Genomic DNA, 17,949 nt, shown 5'->3' on the forward strand with positions numbered 1-17,949 from the left:
ATGTTCTCGTGATGTAACATCATCCAATGCCCAAACATTATTGAGACTCATGTCAGTCTTTCAGTTGCCTCCCACTGAGCCTCAATCAACATGAAATGGGATTATATATTATATCACCTGTCTTCAGTCAGCACTTTGCTTTCAGAATCTTGAAGACTACAAAAACTGCAGATAAATTCAGAAATGTGTAATGCTCCGATTATATCAGCAGGTGGCATCCATGACCAAATGAGGGTCAACTTCCTCCTTAGCAAAGAAATTAAGACTTGGACAGGTTCAAATATTTTTTTCCTAGATCAGTGTTAATGCAAGATAAGTGATAAACATGAATGAAATGAAAGCAGATATCTAATATTGTCTGTGAGTGTTTATCGTCTGTTTAACTTAATTCTATTTAATTTTACTACACCCTAAAAAATAAGTCTTTTGAGGTAGGTGTTTATAAAAATATCCTCTTAACGATTTATATCAGAATGGGAGTCGGCCTTTGTTTCGACTTGCAGTTGGATTGAATACAAAGTTATGGTGAGAAGACCGTCATATAATGAGACAAACAAACACATCACATTCGACACAGGTTCAGATAAGGATTTTAAACCAATGAATCAACATACACTGTTCATTTGCATTAGTAGTATTACAAAATAATAACTTATCTACTTGTTTAAGAACCAAAAGTCTTAAAACAGAGTTCCTTATGTCTCAACACTGTTCAACAAAACCAAACTTATTCAACCCATAATCATATGATTTAGGAAAATGGCAAATCTACACAATTGAGAAGCTGTAATCAGAAAACTTTTTTTGGGGGGGAGGGGCATTAAAAAGAAATGATCGATGATTAATGAAAATTGTCAGTAAAGAATTCTCTCTTTTTCAGCATCAATTGATCAGCCTGCTGAACTACACATAACAATACAGTTTTGTCACATAAGGATCATACAGAGCCTCGTCCACCACAAGAGGGAGGTGTACGCCAAGACACCGTCTGTGTGCGAAGTGTTCTATAGTTTCCATAGACCTTCTTTTTCAGTATTTGTTAAGTTAAAGCTCAGACAGCAGATGATCAGAACACCTTACCCACAGAGCTTTCACCCATATCATGCCCTGGACTCGGCTGAAAATGTTTGACCCTGAAAGTAGCTGAGGTCAAAAACATTTTCATGAGTTTGAAAATCCTAATTGATTTCAAAACTTGCTAAATCAACTGCAGTGGAGCAATGTGAAATACACACCAGTCAGGCAGTCCTGTGTAATGATGATGTGTTTGAATGTTGCTCATAAGGAGTATTATTGTCAAAGTGGACAATCAAACAGACATAACCGTCTGTGTGATTTCCACATTCTCTCGACAGCAGGGAGCAAGAATTTCTTCAAGTTGGCTTTGCTGCCCCGTCTCTCTGCCTGTGAGGGTATTGCCACATCAGTCGTATGTTAGGAGGTGCAGATCATACCCTTTAGCACCTTCCTCTTTGCTATTGACCAGTTCTTTAATTAAAGCATTAGGATAGGCAGGATGAGATCAGCCCGAAGGTTGCTGGGAGTGTGCGTTTTCCCCCATGGGAGACATCCTCTCCCTCCGCAGCCTGATTTACAGCACCCACAGGCCCCTGGCACTTAACAATGGACCTCCTTAAGTGAGGTAGATGGGGAGGAGATCAGAGAGGGGAAGATAACACTCCATCTTCATACACAAAGTGCTGAAAATCTCGGTTCGAAATCATCTCTGCAAGACAGACTGATCATGGAGTCCGTCCAGAGGTAAAGTGTGGGAGTGCTGCCTTGTGCTCAGTATGGCTCACTCCATCAGGGAGGGGAGCGCGGTCTAAGACTGATAGCCAATTCTCTACATGCTCACCTCTCCTGTCACAGGGACTTAAAAAAAAAAAAGGCCTTCCAAACAGACATTTCCCCCCAAACAACCAGTAAATCTCGGCTGACTGTGCATACTGTGGCTCTGTCAACATCTGGGTGCTTCAGAGGTTTACAAAAACAAGCGCTCGGCAGCAGAAACGCTCTGTCTCCTACAAATGTTTGGATGCCCCCTGATCAAATACATCACAGGCCCACGGCGGATGATTGAAACCCTCCCAACAATGGCTCCTGCTATCTGCCTCTCCCCGAGGTGTGGGAGAGCCTTTTCATCTCAGCCTTTGATTAATAAAGGAATCACTGGTTGGTTGAAAGCAGCGTTCTGCCCCCCCCTGAGCATCCATCATGCCCGTGACAGCCCACCTCTCTGTGTTAATTAGCGGTGATATTTAAGCTGTCTGAGGTGTTCCATGGTCGGCGGTGTGGTGGTGGTGCTGCTCATCATTAAAATTTCAATTCATCTGTCCGGGTTCCTCCCATATCGCCCACGTTGTCAAATATCCACTCGGAGACAGCGCTCACTGCGAGTTGAGATCAAGACAGGACACTGAATGAGAACACAACTGAGGTTTTTCCTTGAAATGAAAAGCAGAAATGTGAAAATAGCTTATAGGGAGGAAATCTGGAATTAAATAGCTTACTTATCCCAACTGTGGCAGCATGAATCTAAAAACATTAATTTGACTTATTGCACAATTGCTCAATAATTCTCTGATATTACATGAAAGAATTTGCCATTAATTCACATTTCCTTGTCAAACAATGAGCAGAGAAAGTATGAATGTATTACTTATTAATGAAAGCCAAATATTGTAATATTCTCTAATTCTGGGGGCTATTATTCAGAAATAAATTATAGATGTGACTAGATCCTGGTCTATGCTATGACCAAAAGGTATCATGCATTAATATGAGAACTTTAGAGGTGCAAAAATTACAGGAGAGATGTGAAGGTAAAGGGCAGCCATTTTACAAGAGTCTGAGATGGACAAAATGGCCTCCAAAATGTACATAAAGTACACAGTGTTCATGTGATGTCATGGCATTAATATTGCTGTTGCTAATATCTAGTAAACACATGGTCGTTACGGAGATGTCTGTCAGACACCTGCCTCACACAATGTCTCTGATGGCGCCTGTTCTGTCGCATCATGCTTCAACCTGTCCCACATTCACGCCTGCCACTTTGATCTAATTAGTGTAACTCAACAAGATTAATTACCTCGTGCATATCATTCCCAGAACTTGGAACAGAACTGCGGAGAAGAGAAGCGAGAGCCATCACCCACTGACAAGGCAACAAGGGAAAAGAAAACTTCGGCCTACTTTCATGTTTTGATGTGTGAAAATCATGAATATTCATACGTGAAAAAAAATTAACATTCCAGTGAAGTCTGCAAACTGAATTTTAAAAAATTGCCCTTAATGGATGAAACGAATGCATTCTAAAATATCTGAGCAAAACTGGACAATTGGCTTGGTCTGGCTTCTGTGACCAGAAAATAATGGCTGGATTCCATTAAGCTGCTTCAGTTTCATGATCTCGGCGTTGTAAATGCAAGATCACGTTCGCGTTTTTTACGGTTTACTGGGACACTTGAGCAGAACTGAGCAACCTTTCATGTTATCGGTGACACCTGCGCTATTCCTGCTATGAAAAGTCCTAATGTCTGCTGTTACACAGCTTGTGTCTGAATTTCTCGTGTATCATTATTATCAAGACACACTGACGAGAAGACAAATTGTGAGTGAGGCTTATGTGAAACTTCATCCAGTCAAGGGCATGTGCGGCTTGTGATCATATCTCAAACCAATGACAATAATACTTCATAATCCACACAGTTTCTTGCAGCTAAAAATGTAAACAAAGAGCCGATGGACAAAGAAGGGCCCGAAGGCTGCTGAGTGTGAGTAGAGGGAGAATTTCCTACTCTGCCATCTACACCTTTGCGAGGGGTCTCCAGCTATGCATGCATTTACAAAGATCAAGTTCAGTTGCGCGGGACCTTGTTGCTGAGATTTATTTGGCCCAAGAGTCATCCACGTTCCCCTTGACAGGATAGACACCCCGGCGCCCTGCCAACGGTGTAAAAATCACTTTCCAACGGAGGTGCGTTTAGCCTCGACGGATACATTAACATGCGTTGGCCTTATGCCACCCTATTAATCTACAGCTTGTTGGGGCGCATTTGGACTGAGCTACTTCTCTGGGGAACGACCCACCAGCCACGATGTGGGTCCCTGAGTGTAAGCGCAGCCACAAGACTTCGCCTTGTTTGCTTATTTGCTCTCCCCTAACAGATTGTTCTCTCACAGGTCTATCTGACATCAGTAATCGTCACTTAAAAAGGGGCGTCATGCCAAGAGGAAGGGCTCATTTTACATTTGTTTTCAAATCTACAGCTTTATTTACAGTTTGCGCAGACCGAGTGAAGATACGCGATATTCAAGGAGCCCAGAGATTAAATCCTGCTGACTTCGGTGATCCCTTCGACTTCTCCTTCAACACCACCAGCAGCTCAATGTTTTCCCTTAGCCTGTGAAATATCTCAGGATTGATTGGCACAAAAATTTGGTACAGATATTCATGTTGACACTCTATCCCACTGACCCCGATGATCCCGACTCTCATTCCAACACCAAGTCAGGGTTGACACTTCTGTTTTTTTTAAGTGAAATGTCCAAATAACTATCGGATGGATTGCCATGACACTTGGTACAGATGTCCATGCCCACGGATGAATTATAATAATTTTTCGTGTTTGACTTTTGCATTTAGCTCACAGAGCCACGAGCATGGCTGCATATACTCTTTGACTTGTTAAATCAGTATAGACACTTATACCACGATAAGGAGCAGTTGCAAGATATGATTTCTTTTCAGTTTTAGATCATCACACTCCCATCCACTGTAACAAGTCCATATTTGGGCTTCAGATGGGCTGGATGCTCGCGGCGCGACATATTTATGAGGGGGGGGCCACAACCTTTACGTTCCACAGACCAGAAACACTCTTAGGGAGAGATGAAAATAATAGAAGACATCAATGTCTTCTGAGTTTATCAGAATATCAACTTTCAGCAAAGCCTTTTTTTCCCATGCCCTAAAACTGCTGCAATATAAAATGATGCTAGTTCAGAAAGAGCCAGAATTACATATGAAGACAAGACCTAATTTAAGCAGTTGACTCTATACAGGTATATTTGTCTCACAATCTTCTAACACACCGCCAAACTATCCATCATTCCCCCTGAGTTCAGAGGGATCATCTCTCTTTTAGAAGTAAAACCTGTTTTCTTTCTCTTACATGGCACATTGTCAGAGGGCAATGCTGTGTAACCCCAAGTTATCAAGTTCACGAGAAGGTCTCTCGTGAAATTATGCAATCCCGCTTGACAAGGCAAGTCCAGGGCTTTCCTCCGTCTCATCATTTTCAGACAATTTTCCACTTGAGCAGACGACCTCAAGTGTGAAGTGAAGGAGTAAAGAGGGGGATTCGATATCCAGGGGAAGCGGTGCATGGATTTCGCTGGAGGTTGATAGACAGGGCAGGGACAGCCGTGCTATTTACCCTTAGAGATTTCCATGGGTCAAGGCTGTTACAGGGCCACGCTCTCGCTCTTCTTGATCTTGTCAGGATAGACTGTCAGGCTGATGAAGAGATAGGCCGCAGATAGATGATGGCGTTGCACGAACACTGGTGCGGCAGCGAGCAGATACCAGACCACGAAGTGACTTTGGCAGTTTGCTGCCGTTGATCATCTTTGTGACAATTTAAAATCTACACATTAATCATTTAGGAACCTCTGGCCTCTGCTCATCGTGGGAGATGTGGAATGATTAGACAAACAAGATAGCGTAGACTAGTGCACATTTAAATTTAGGCAGAAAAGCCAAATCAAACCAGGGGCAGGGAGGATGAATGTAGACATACACGATCACAAGTTTTCCACTTCTCTCTGCCCAACTGAATTTCCCTCTGGTATTAACAGAATATTTTGTGAAACATTCAAAGCAATATTTTGGGATAGACGTGTAGCATTGTATCCTATTACACATTTCTCTCTTCTTCCTCTGTGCTCACAAGAAGGTCTTTTCTCCTCATGACGTCAGGACTATTATACTCCTGTGCCACCTCCCTTCAGGGATAAGATTTTACGATTGCAACCTGACACCGTTTCTGTGTCCTATAAGCGACAGAGCTGTAACTCACTTCAAAGGCAGGAGGCATCAAATCACAGTGCGCCCATAAATTCACCTGTCAAGCCGGGGCCAATGAGGAGGCGGCGTTAAATCTCAGCTGTCACGCTGGCGGCCAATGGAAAGACGACGGCAGTAAATCTGTCAGGGCAGCGTCTGTTAACCGGTGTTGTGGTGTGGTTGGGGAATCCACGGGGAGGGAGGGGAGAAAGTGAGAAAGAATAGATGGCTGAGGGAGGAGGGAACAAAACTGGGGGTTCAGAGGTATGCCACAGAAAATGCTTTTCTATACATTCTTCAGCCGCTGCTACTAAAAAACATAAACACGCACCAAAGGAAAACAGTGAAGGGCATGCCGAGGAATTTTGTGAAAAGCAAGACTAAACATGGCCAGAAGGGGAAAAAAATAAGAAATAGACTGATGGGTGCAGTGGGAGTTGAATAGCACCCACAGCAACATAGCAAGTCTACCAGAGAGCATGGCTGTGTCTGCCCTCTACAGTTAAAATGACCCACGTCTTCTACTTCAGTGCTCATTTGCATCATTGCGAGACCAAAACGTAGCGTTGACAGCAGCAACCTGGTAACCTCTGACTGTCATGACACAGCACCCATCAGCAGCAGCGACGGGCGCCGGGCTACACGCCGCCCTCAGGATTGCAGTCTGGGGGGGGGTTGAGGAGGGGTCGGCTGGGGTCCAGTTGAGCCCATTCACAAACCAGATGTGACCCAGTTGTAGCAGCTTCTAGAGGATGATGGAGTTCCCCCTGCGGCACGGCGAACCTGAGCAACTGCGCTTCAGGATTTTGTTTTGCCATCTACCCATAAAGAAACACAATATGGCCCTGCTGCGTGCGGCCAGTACCAGCTTTGACCAGAGAGTATTTTCACATCCACGATCACTCTTCCAAAGTATGCTTTCAGTAAAGAGTAATGCACTGCACTGGTAAAAGAGAACTGCGGGGGAAAACAGCAGAGGGAAAACACATCAGGTGGAATATTTCCTCGATTAACAATGCCCTTGGTGGTGCACTTTCATTATCCCATCAAAGTTGAACATTTTCATGCGATAAATCTTACAGGTATCATAAAATAACTGGTCGTGCAAAGGCAATGCTATTCCAACCGCGAGAGAAAAGCTTTCCCTTAACAAAGCCCACAATTTTTTCACCAACCTGTAACGACGTCCAATAAACCAGCCACATTTGTGGTGACGGTTTTATCTTAGATCAACAAAAAAATTAAACATTAGCATCAGAATTTACAGTCATATTATGTGATTACTATGAATATTTTTTCTCCCCCCCCTCCTCTTCAGAAACATAAACAGTGTGTTGAATTATGGCAAAGGCAGGCAACAGTGCAGTGGTGGTGTTGTTGTTTTTGGCTGGCTTTCCCCTGGAGTGGCCATGATTCTCTATTCTATGGGAATCCATAAACAGACCCGGAGAGGGCAACTGGGGCCATAAACCATATCACGCTGTTGAGACGCTGCTGAGGCAAAGGAAGCAGGCCTGGACCCATACCATCTTTGCTCAGCATGCGCACACACACACCACGGCTACACGCACTTTGAGTCGCCTTTGATGACCTATTTTTAAAAGCTATGTTTACAATGATTCTGTAGATGTGGTTGTTTCGATCATTTCCACTGAATTAGTGCCGTTTGAGAGCGGAGAATGGAAGCACTAATTTCCTTTGAAATTACACGGCTTTTCCCCCCGCACATTATGTTAAATCTTAGTATCATCTACTGGGTGGAAATGTGAGCGCACTAGATGTAAAATAGCCTTGTTAATTTTAATACTCTGGGTCATTAAACATCATGTGGGTCTTTGCCCTTTGTCCTGCTCAGACAAAGTAATGGCACTTCCTGTAATATGTTTACTGTATTGGATCCAACATACTGTCATTGTTTCCCCCAGCGCTGTTTCTCTTCAGAGGGGAGAGGCATTGGATGGGTACTCAGGCACATTGACTGTGACATAAAGACTCTGTAAGCTTACAGATGATGATAATTTATTGACTCTAATTCACATAGTCCCCTCACACACACACACACACGCGCCAGAGGAATAGAGCGACACTGTATGCATCGATCAATTACAAGGCTCTGGCCCACACGTCTCTGACAATTTTACTGCATGTTATGTACAGCCTATCAAGCCATGGCGTTTCAAACAGTTATACTCATTCCTGTATAATTAATATAAATTACCTTGCTGGTTTTTTATGACGGTGCAACTGTAATTAGCGGATGAAAGAAAGTCACTGCCCGTGGTGCCGCAGGGCAATCTGACACGAAGAGCGAGGGTCCAGACAGGCACCTTGGGGGGGGACGGGACCTTTTTTAACCCTCTCCTCCCCCCCGTGCCCTTGCTGGGATCTCATCTAATCACATTTACCCGCTGTCTACTTCTGAAAACCTCGTCCGCTTTAACCTTCAGGTTCCTCCTCTCTCACTGACAGCGCACACTGCGACAGGAGCTGTCCTCATGACGCCAGTAAACCGGTGTGATAATAGAGACCATTTATAGCGATTACCTTTGCCTTTCCTTACTGCGCTTTCTCCAGTAAAACACTGAGCAAGTAGCATGAGCATAGCCTCCACTCATGCAATCCCTGCAGCCATAAAGAGACAGATTCCAGGCCTGAATCAAAATGAAGCAACGCCAAGACAGTAGGTCCACAGGGCAGAGTCAGTAACTGTTTCACTGACTAAACTGATGCTTATGTAAAAAAAAAAAAACATGTATGTTTCTAGGCGCACACCTCGTTTTGTATCAACTGACATTTCTCAGCAATTAACTATGATTGATACATGCAGAGAACATTTAAAAAATGCTTTGGCATTTATGCGTTTGTGCTTTATCATTTGACCTAGAAACATTTCTATTTTTTTCCCTCAATTGAGCCGAGTAACTGAGATTAATAAATCCCCCATGCCCAAAATACCTATAATGTATTTTCCTTTACCAGAAATTATCCGCAAAAGCACACAGTATGCACACACAAGACTGATTAGATTGCAGTTTGTTTTCTGTCTCAGAATACCATGAGTGCATATCAGACTTCAATGGCCATTTTCCCCACAAGATTTAACTGATTGTTTCCCAGTGAAAGGTATGAAATTTCCCACAGGGCAAATAAATGGTCTGCATTCCGACATTACCGCTAATGTGACTGATCCTTTCCACAAAGAGCTCCAGGCCAGAGACATCTCTACATCAAGAGCATTCACTTTATCAGTTTCACACTTTGTGTGTGAGCCAAAGGACTTATTTAGATATAGATTATATAAAACATAAAATAATTGGCAAACTTCTTAAATATGCTAATTTGTGAAAAGGCTACAAACATGAGCTTAATGGCTTTTAACTCTGGCCAACAGACATGTCACAACGTGCCATGTTCAGGGGGATGATGCATCTTGATGGTAAGGACAAGGAAGTTAAGAGACATGAGCTGTAACAAGATCTGCTCCCTACTATGGTGCAAATTAGGTACGGTTGGATCTGTGTGCAGCCAACACAAATCTCTTCCCACAAAAAACACCTTCAAGTAATCAGCACGAGAACATAACGGGGGATACCCAACTTGAACAATGCAAATATATCATCTCTCCTCCTCTAATATACATCAGGTACCAACATGATGTAGTGCTTATTCTCACATCCGTTTCTCTCTGGAGTGTAACCTTCATTTGCATTAAAATGAGTGTATGACATTTGTGTGTGCGTGGAGGTGGGGGTGCAGCAATGCAGCGCACAATTCATGAATCACTAAGTGGTTCTCCACCGCGAAGAAATGAATTAAGTATGACTCCATAAAACTTATCTGCATGTGACAGTACACAGTGTAGTGTGGGCTCCTGATCATAGCTGCACGAATGAGTCTCCTCCCCCTCTCTACCTCATTGTCTACAGTTTTTTTTTTGCATACCTCAACCTTGGCACTTTGCTGAAAACACCAGGAGATGGAGCTCTTGCTCTACTGTCTCTGGCTCTCGCTGAGGTCTTAAAGAACAAAGAGCACACTGCATGGCGACTCTGAAATAAGGAAACAACGTCTTTAAAACACGCTTCAGTTGCAGATATAAAACAGCATTTCCATACACTGTGTGACTATCAACACACAGCAGGTAGAGTTCCACATATCACAGTGGTTCAGATGCCATTGTCAACAAACATTTATTAATAGTATCTGATGATGGAAGATCCCCGACAAGATAAATGCAAAAGAGCCTGTGATAAGCGGTATGGCTACAGTACTAGTTGTACTTTTTAAGCACAATATTCATGTACATTAGGTGACGGAGGTGGTGCCCCCAGTATCCTGTACAGTAATAGTAGGAGGAAGGGACAGATTGCTATCAAATGGGATACAATTCTTGTTCTCGGGAGATACAAGTAGGGAATGTTGTCACAGGTAATGAGAAATACTCTGGATCAATAAACACCCAGGTTCTGTAATAATAAAAAAAACAAATATAACAGGCCAGCCCCGATACTGGAATGTACACCACGTCTTATCATCTAGTGGAATTTGTCATAGAATGCAAACCTGCACACAAAAAACGTGATTTGAAAATGAAACTTTATCATAGCATTAGTCCTGGGAGTGAGACTGGGTGTGCCAGTGGCACTCCTCACAGCTTTGATTGAGGGAGCGGAAATATATCAGTGCCATGAAGACTGGGCTGAACTGGTGGACTGATGCTGGGGTCACTATCGTAGAAGCGACCACTTGATCTGTTCTTTGGCAGACTGAAGAACCTGTGGAAGAAAAACTGAGTGAGACCAAGCAGATCACTCCAACAACAACATATGAAGTGTAAATTAAGACAAACCCTGAAGAGAAATGGTGTCAAAAAAATAAAAAATAACAACAAGTAGCATCTTGTTGAAGAGGTTAAAGGAAAAAATGTGTGTGTGTGTGTGGGGGGGGGGGGGTTGCATATACTTGTTTAAAAAAATGAACAAAGAAGGATGAGCTAGTGATGGAAATGAAGAGAAATTTGCAAGATCTAATTAATCATCTTAATTCATGGAATGAAAGCTGAATCATAACCATAAAGCACGGGGATTGGGGACAGCCATTAATCACAGCCAAGAGGAGGGATGGCGGTAGCCAGTCTCAGGCCTCTTAAATGACAACATTAATCAAGAGGAGCTCACACACAAAGGCAGAGTCATGTGAGAAGTTCAGCTCTGTTAGCTACTTACTACTTTACCACAAAATAATTAGTAATCATGTACACTGTCATGTAGGCAATATATGACAACCTAGAGGCCAGTGACAAAGTAGGGGTAGAGGAGAGTGATGCTGTAACAATGCCCTTATATTCACATGTTCTGGGGTAATTTGTTTTAACAGTCAATAAACTAATGGAGCTTTTACACTTTATAGCAAAGGGGAGATCAAAGCGGCAAAGTATTTCTCACCTGGGTGACTGTCTGCTCTGTCAAAGGCACATCATCCCCCTACAAGAACAATTATGGTTAGTTATGTTACAGCTGACGCCAACAAATTCAATCTTTGCTGAATATTTCAGAGAGGAGAGGCGCTTACTCTGAGAGCCACGCGGTGCACAACTTGCTGCGGGTCACTCTCTAGGATCACCCTGAAGGAGGCAGCAAAGAGACACACCATCAGTTAGTGAACCCAGAGAGCAAAAAGGTGCATTAATACTGTTGTCGTTTTAACAAGAGATTATTTTTGCATCAGAGGTTTTAGGCTGCTAATTTCTTACTTACCCTCCATCCACAATCTCATCCACAGCCAAGAAGAGTCCCTCCATATTCTCCAACAAAGCCCTCCTCTCAACATTTTTTCTGCAGAGTTAAAACAAAAACATAGTGTACACGTCAAGATGAAATTTCTAAACATAAAAAGGGAAAGTTTTGTGATATAAATAACAGCTGCCAAAACGTACCTCAACATCTGACTGAGTGAATCAAAAAGGCAATTGAGGACAGCCATAAGCATAAGCTGTGGAGAATAAAACAATATATGAGAAACTGTTCTTGTCTAATGGATCAACAATCTGCAACAATCAGCGTCCTCGGATACAAATATTCAAAGAAAAAACCTGTGTAATCACTTTTTATGCTGCTCATAATATTGACTTTGCACCTTAATGCAGACAATTTCTTTAAATTTAAAGCAAAATCTGTATTTCTCTGTGGAACGAAATACCAGATAAACAAAGTGTAAGAGAAACACAAATTACTACAAAAACAGTATAAAAACTCAGCAGATACAGAAACAGATTCATCTGTACAGGCCTGTTAGTGTTTTAATACCTAAATGAATATCAGTGCTCAAAAGTTGCTTCTTGAGCTCAGATAACTGATCAACATCCTAAAAATTAGACTTACCTCATTTTCGTGTGAGCTTCCAATCACATAAAAGAAGAGGTCTATGTTGCTCTTGTAGACAACGGTGAGGCCCTCGAGTAACGCGATCTCACCTGAGGGCAAACACAAACATGTTAGTAGACATGTACTGAGGAAAACAAAGTGACAGTCTGTCTCTAATATGATGGAACATTTCTTACTGTCTGTCCTGTGAGTTTTGTTGAATATGTTCTTCTCAAACGCCTTCTGCTCCTTCACTGTCGGGTACGTGTCATCATAATACTGGAGATAAATTGTAATTGAAGATGTTAGGACATTCTGAAAAAACCCACCTCACACGTTAACTAGCTTGAATTTCAATTAAAGAATAAGGTTGGTGAGATTCTATATATTTTTTCCCTCAAATTCAACAACTCAAAAACAAGTGTGTTACTCAGTCTCTTAGTACTCTCTGACTTCCCCAGCCGGGTCTGTGATACTCAGCCCATGTGTTCCTACTGAGTACATTATATATTTTAAACAGGTCATAGGTAAAAGTTTGGGGTTAAAACATTTTTTAAACACAATAACTTACTAGTGCAACATGGTACTAATACTCAATAAGAAGAAAGTGGTGCATTTGACAGGGACTGTTATCAGTTGTTTATTTGATGCTCTGATGAGTATCTACTGCTATTGTGTAGGATTGACAGAATAAACTACAGAGCCCAGAGTTCATGGCAATAGTGGAGCAAATCACTCAGAGCGATGGTGAGGTAGGACAGATTCTATGTTGATTTTGTGGTATTTGGTGACAACAAGAAAGTTGCAGAATATTGCCAGACTTATCAGACTAAAGAGAAGATTTTTGATTTAACAGCATTTAACAATTTCACACCAGTTTTCATACATCTATAGCAATTTAAGTAAATCAGTCATCAGTAAATCCTAATAATATATCACATACCATACTATGTGCAAAGAAACTGTTCATTTTATGTTGAGTCTTGTTTCACTGTCTTTTCATGACAAATTAATATTAATATTAGCAGCTCGCTAATCAGAAGTATGTCCGCACACAGATACATTCCCTTAAGTTTTATGAATCACTTAAAGTCATTTAAAGAAATGAAAACATACTAAAGACTTTGGCCCAACAATGAACGACGCTGAACAAACCTGGCCCATGGTTGAACCTAACTAAAAGCCCTTTACTGCACAACAACAGCCCGATTCCTACCTTGGCATAAAGCCTGTCTCCGTCGTTGTCCAGAATCAGAACTGCTTTAACCGTGTATAAGGATGGTTCCTGTGAAGGCAGCGAACAGAAAAAATCATTGATTTGAATTTACTCCCGAACAGGATGTTAGTGACGTTGGGTGAACTCGTCGATCAGATCCGTGACTGCAGTCAAACATATGTTGTCATTATCGGACAACTGACTGGTAAAACTACGAAACAAACCAAGACAGGTGGAGATGCGTGAACAACATGAGAAGAAACCAAAGCAATTCAACCGGTCTTTAATGACACAAATCATTGCCCATTTCAAGAAGGAAGACATGACACTTCCACATCACCAATACTTGCATACACACGAAGCTAACTGCACCGATGCTAACTGGTTAGCCAACAGCAGTTAACGCGACAGCTACATTAGCATATTCCGCAACGTTTCGAGACACGATTCTCGACAAACTGTTTGTGTGAAACAGTTGTGAATAAAAGCTTGAATCAAGCGAACGCGGTGTGAAGGTGTGTGTGTATTTATACAAGCGTCAGAATTACCAGTATGGGAGAATCCATCTTGATTCCTGTTAGCAGTCCAGATAGCAAAGTTAGCAGTGGTCTACGGAACACGTACAGTAAATGAGGCTCTTTCCCATTGGCTGACTCAGTCTGTGACGTTGAACGTACACGGCAGAGAGCAGCTCGCTGCAGGAAGAGGAGCCAAGGAGAAAATACGTCTCTTTTATTGTGGAAGTAAACTGATAAATACTATTGAAAGAGGCAGTTTATTTCACCTAGTTAATACAAATACAGTCCAATACGACAGATCCTCTATTGTTGTAGCCCTACTACAGAAAATCCTCGTGAAATTTTTAATGTTCAGTTTTTTACTGAAATTGTTTTAGAGAGGTGTTGATTAAAATGTATGACTTGCACTAATGAACAGTGTATTATAGTATATTAGATTTCCTGAGTTGCACAGTGTATATACAGTACAAATTATAGCTATGGGTGAATTTTTAGTTGTAATTTTTCCCGCTGTATTTTTATATTTTTATATTGTTTATATTATATTTATTTTGAGTATATATCTATCTATCTATCTATAAAAGAAGATTCATAACTTCTGAGAGAGAAAGTGTCACTGGAAAACAATCCAAACCAACACCTGACTTCGAATGAAGAAGCTTTGCACTACCCCAGCTTCCATGGGGTAGTTCCTCACCCTCTGGGTTGTCAGTTCGACGACCACCTCCTCTTCCGTCTCCATCTCGGCGGCTGCCATCACCTCGGGTTGGACCTCGGCCGGCTCAGTGGGGGCTGCGGTCTCCACAGCAGGAGGCTCAGTTGCAAGGGATATGTATCTATCTACTGTATCTATCATAGGCTACTGCTAAACAGATAACTGTTAACATTATAGTTAAATTGATGATAGATATTTACTCATTGTATTTCCCCTCCCTCCATCCTCCAATATAATGTGGTGAACAACAAATTATCAAATAACCATTTACTAGAAATTTACATCAAACATCAAGAGTGAACACAACTAGCTACTACTGTAAATTGGTAACTGTAATTTAGTTGTTGATTATTATATCATATTATGGAATACAGTAATATTCCTATAAATTCTTGAAAATTATACCCAAACCCAGTACTTGAGTAATTGCACCACTGTTACTATCCCAACCCTGTTCATATGTTACAAAAGTAACATAATCTCTTTTTTTGGAATTTTCCATCTCTTGAGCACACAGGGATTCTATTCTCCATTTGTTTCCTCTGTTAAAGATTTTTTCTTTGGGTGAGTGTTACCTTATCTGAAGTTTCTTAAGGCAAATTCGTGATTTTGGAAAATTGGGCTTCATAAACAAATTGAGGCCAACAATTGAGGTTATTTTTAAAGTTCAATTTTGAACCATTAGCCCTGCAGTTCATCCATTATGGTGAATAATCATAAATGTGGTTTTTAAAAGTGGTTGTTGTTTCTTGTAATGCATGGCAACAAAGAATTTCTCATTTACAAGCCATTCTAGCTTTCTTCTACTCATCAACATCTTTTTTCAGGATCCTCCTACATTTAACCAACTCCAATTATCTTAGTTCCCACTTCTGGGAAGCATTTGGAAACCCGGGCGGATGGGGATTTCCCTCTATCTCACTCCATAAATGACATCACAGTTTGACCTTACCGTGAGATATTTTTATGCTCGAGTTTCGAATAATACTGGAATATATGCAGTTTTGAAAGCAAATGTTGTGTAGAGCTCATGAACTGCATAAGGCCAAAAGATACAAACTGTTTTGACATGCATTCATAACAGCACTTTAGGCAACTGTGAAATGTTGCAATACTACACGTTGTTTACACAATTCAGCCACTAAGATTTCAAAATTACCCTGACTGGAGAGGAAACCGTATACTGTCTCATACTTAAGGTTTTTAAGTTTCTCAGATGTAACTGTCATTGTGCCATGTCATCTTAGACGTCAGACAATTTTGCTTAAAATGTTTTTGAAAAGAGTCAAAGTGCTAGTGGTGTTAGTAAATGAAGTATGCATAATGAATCAATGCATATGATAATTGAACAGGAAAAAGTAGTATAGTAAAGATTGTTATTTTGCCATGTCCACAGTGTTAATTGTTGGCTTAACAATGGAACTCCACTCATTATTTCTTTTAAATGAATTGGAAAAATATATGCCCCCACACTTCATGCACATATACACCTTCATGAACCTTCATGAATAAATTCAAAAGGAAGAATAATAAATAAATGTCTTCAAAGCACAATGTGATAAAACTGTTCAAGAGTCTAATAATATCTCATGAAGGTTCTCTGTCCAAGTTTGGCAAATATATATGATATCTTATTAGTTCTGTCCATTGCTCAAAAGATTAAAACATTTGAAACTAATAACGTAGCAATACACAGGGAGAGTGAAGTAGTGTGAAAGTATGGACTGATCCCCTCTCCTCAGTAAATGCCAGCAACTGCAGCAGTTAGCAGTTCCCTTCCTAAGAACCGAGTGCTCCTTTTATCAGCATTAAGCAGAGCTTCCGCCAGCCAACATCCTCCTTCACTCTCTGTGTCTGAATTACTAACCAGCCTGGACGCTCGTTGTAATGAACACATGGGCCTTATTGAATTTACTTAATTGGCCATATACACACACACACACACACACACACACACACACACAAAAACACTTACACTTAATTGGGGAAAAAACTCTGCTTTGTTTTCTTATTTGTATTTCTACCTTCCAACACAAGTTATATGTGAATGTATAAGACAATGAAAAGACGAATAAAGAAGTGGTCGGAAATTTTAGAGAAAACATACTGTTGTTGTTAATTATCTTCATCTGAACATCTTAAGATAAGTGCAGACCTTAAGAATGATGCTACATGTTTAGGTTCCTCATTGGCTCCGTTCCAAGTGGCGATAATGTGTAACCATCATGATGGATGTTTTAATGAACATCAAATGTCTACTTACCCTTGCTCTGAGGAAAATAAAGTTCATTTTAGGGTTAATCTTCTTCATCTTTAATATTGTTCACAACAGGATTGAGGTGAATATGTAAACCTGGATATCAGCCAGACTTAGCGGGTGTTGGTGGAGTAAATTCACAAACACACTCCAGTCGAGAGCCAGTCCGTCCGTCAATGACCATTTTTATGTTCCCGTTATTTGCAGTGTTCATCTTATTAAATGTTTAATGTTATGAACAGAAAAAGAAGTAACATGTCCTCATTCTTTTTAACATTTCAGATCTAGATTACAGCTAGTTAATTATCAATATGAGAGTAGAATAATAATACTCCATCTGCCCTCTGTATTTTTTTCTTTCCTTCCCAGAAACTGACTCCAAAATATCCCCTTTTTTGAGACCACAACCCAAGGCACACACTCATTTTGTTTAGTAGTGAGGTGGTTTTTCCACTCAAGTCTGATATAGCTTTCGGGATGTTAAGACAAAACCAAAGATGCCACACTCCTCCGTCCTTAATAAACAATTGAAACACCTTGGACTAACCAGGATACATAGAGCAGGTGAGGAACACATTTAAAAAAATGATTAAACCACTAATATGTTTAACCATTAATTTCGAATTAGATTAAATTCACTTCAGTATAAAATTGAACTGCCATTAAGAGAATTCAAGCGTAAGTGAGTCAACTGTGGGCAGTTCCTAGCCAACATGTCTGGTCTATTTTTGAAGTAGACTTGTTCGTGGCACCGAGGTGCACAACAAGGAAAGACTGACAGCCTGGAGAGGTTCGGGCAAGCTGGAAA

At 41.0% G+C, this 17,949-nt stretch overlaps 1 protein-coding gene across 1 annotated transcript; it reads right to left on the bottom strand.

Annotated features, from left to right (window-relative positions):
* Positions 1-10,244: 10,244 nt before the first annotated feature.
* Positions 10,245-14,348, bottom strand: copz1 (COPI coat complex subunit zeta 1). The gene is made up of 9 exons (XM_035646412.2): positions 14,200-14,348; positions 13,652-13,720; positions 12,633-12,714; positions 12,454-12,545; positions 12,009-12,064; positions 11,830-11,907; positions 11,645-11,696; positions 11,518-11,556; positions 10,245-10,848 (listed from the first exon to the last, which is right to left on the bottom strand). The coding sequence occupies exons 1-9, from the start codon at positions 14,215-14,217 to the stop codon at positions 10,801-10,803; spliced, it is 534 nt and encodes a 177-aa protein (XP_035502305.1). The 5' UTR covers positions 14,218-14,348; the 3' UTR covers positions 10,245-10,800.
* Positions 14,349-17,949: the final 3,601 nt, after the last annotated feature.

The sequence above is a fragment of the Scophthalmus maximus genome, chromosome 3, assembly GCF_022379125.1.
Source record: "Scophthalmus maximus strain ysfricsl-2021 chromosome 3, ASM2237912v1, whole genome shotgun sequence".
Lineage (NCBI taxonomy): Eukaryota > Metazoa > Chordata > Actinopteri > Pleuronectiformes > Scophthalmidae > Scophthalmus > Scophthalmus maximus.

Bases quoted from the DNA above. Each gene is read 5' to 3' on its own strand.
- copz1 (XM_035646412.2), bottom strand. The intron at 11,908-12,008 runs GTACGTTTTGGC...TTAACTCTGCAG, and splicing joins TCACTCAGTCAGATGTTGAG to AAAAAATGTTGAGAGGAGGG. The intron at 11,557-11,644 runs GTAAGCGCCTCT...TTGTTCTTGTAG, and splicing joins TGCACCGCGTGGCTCTCAGA to GGGGATGATGTGCCTTTGAC.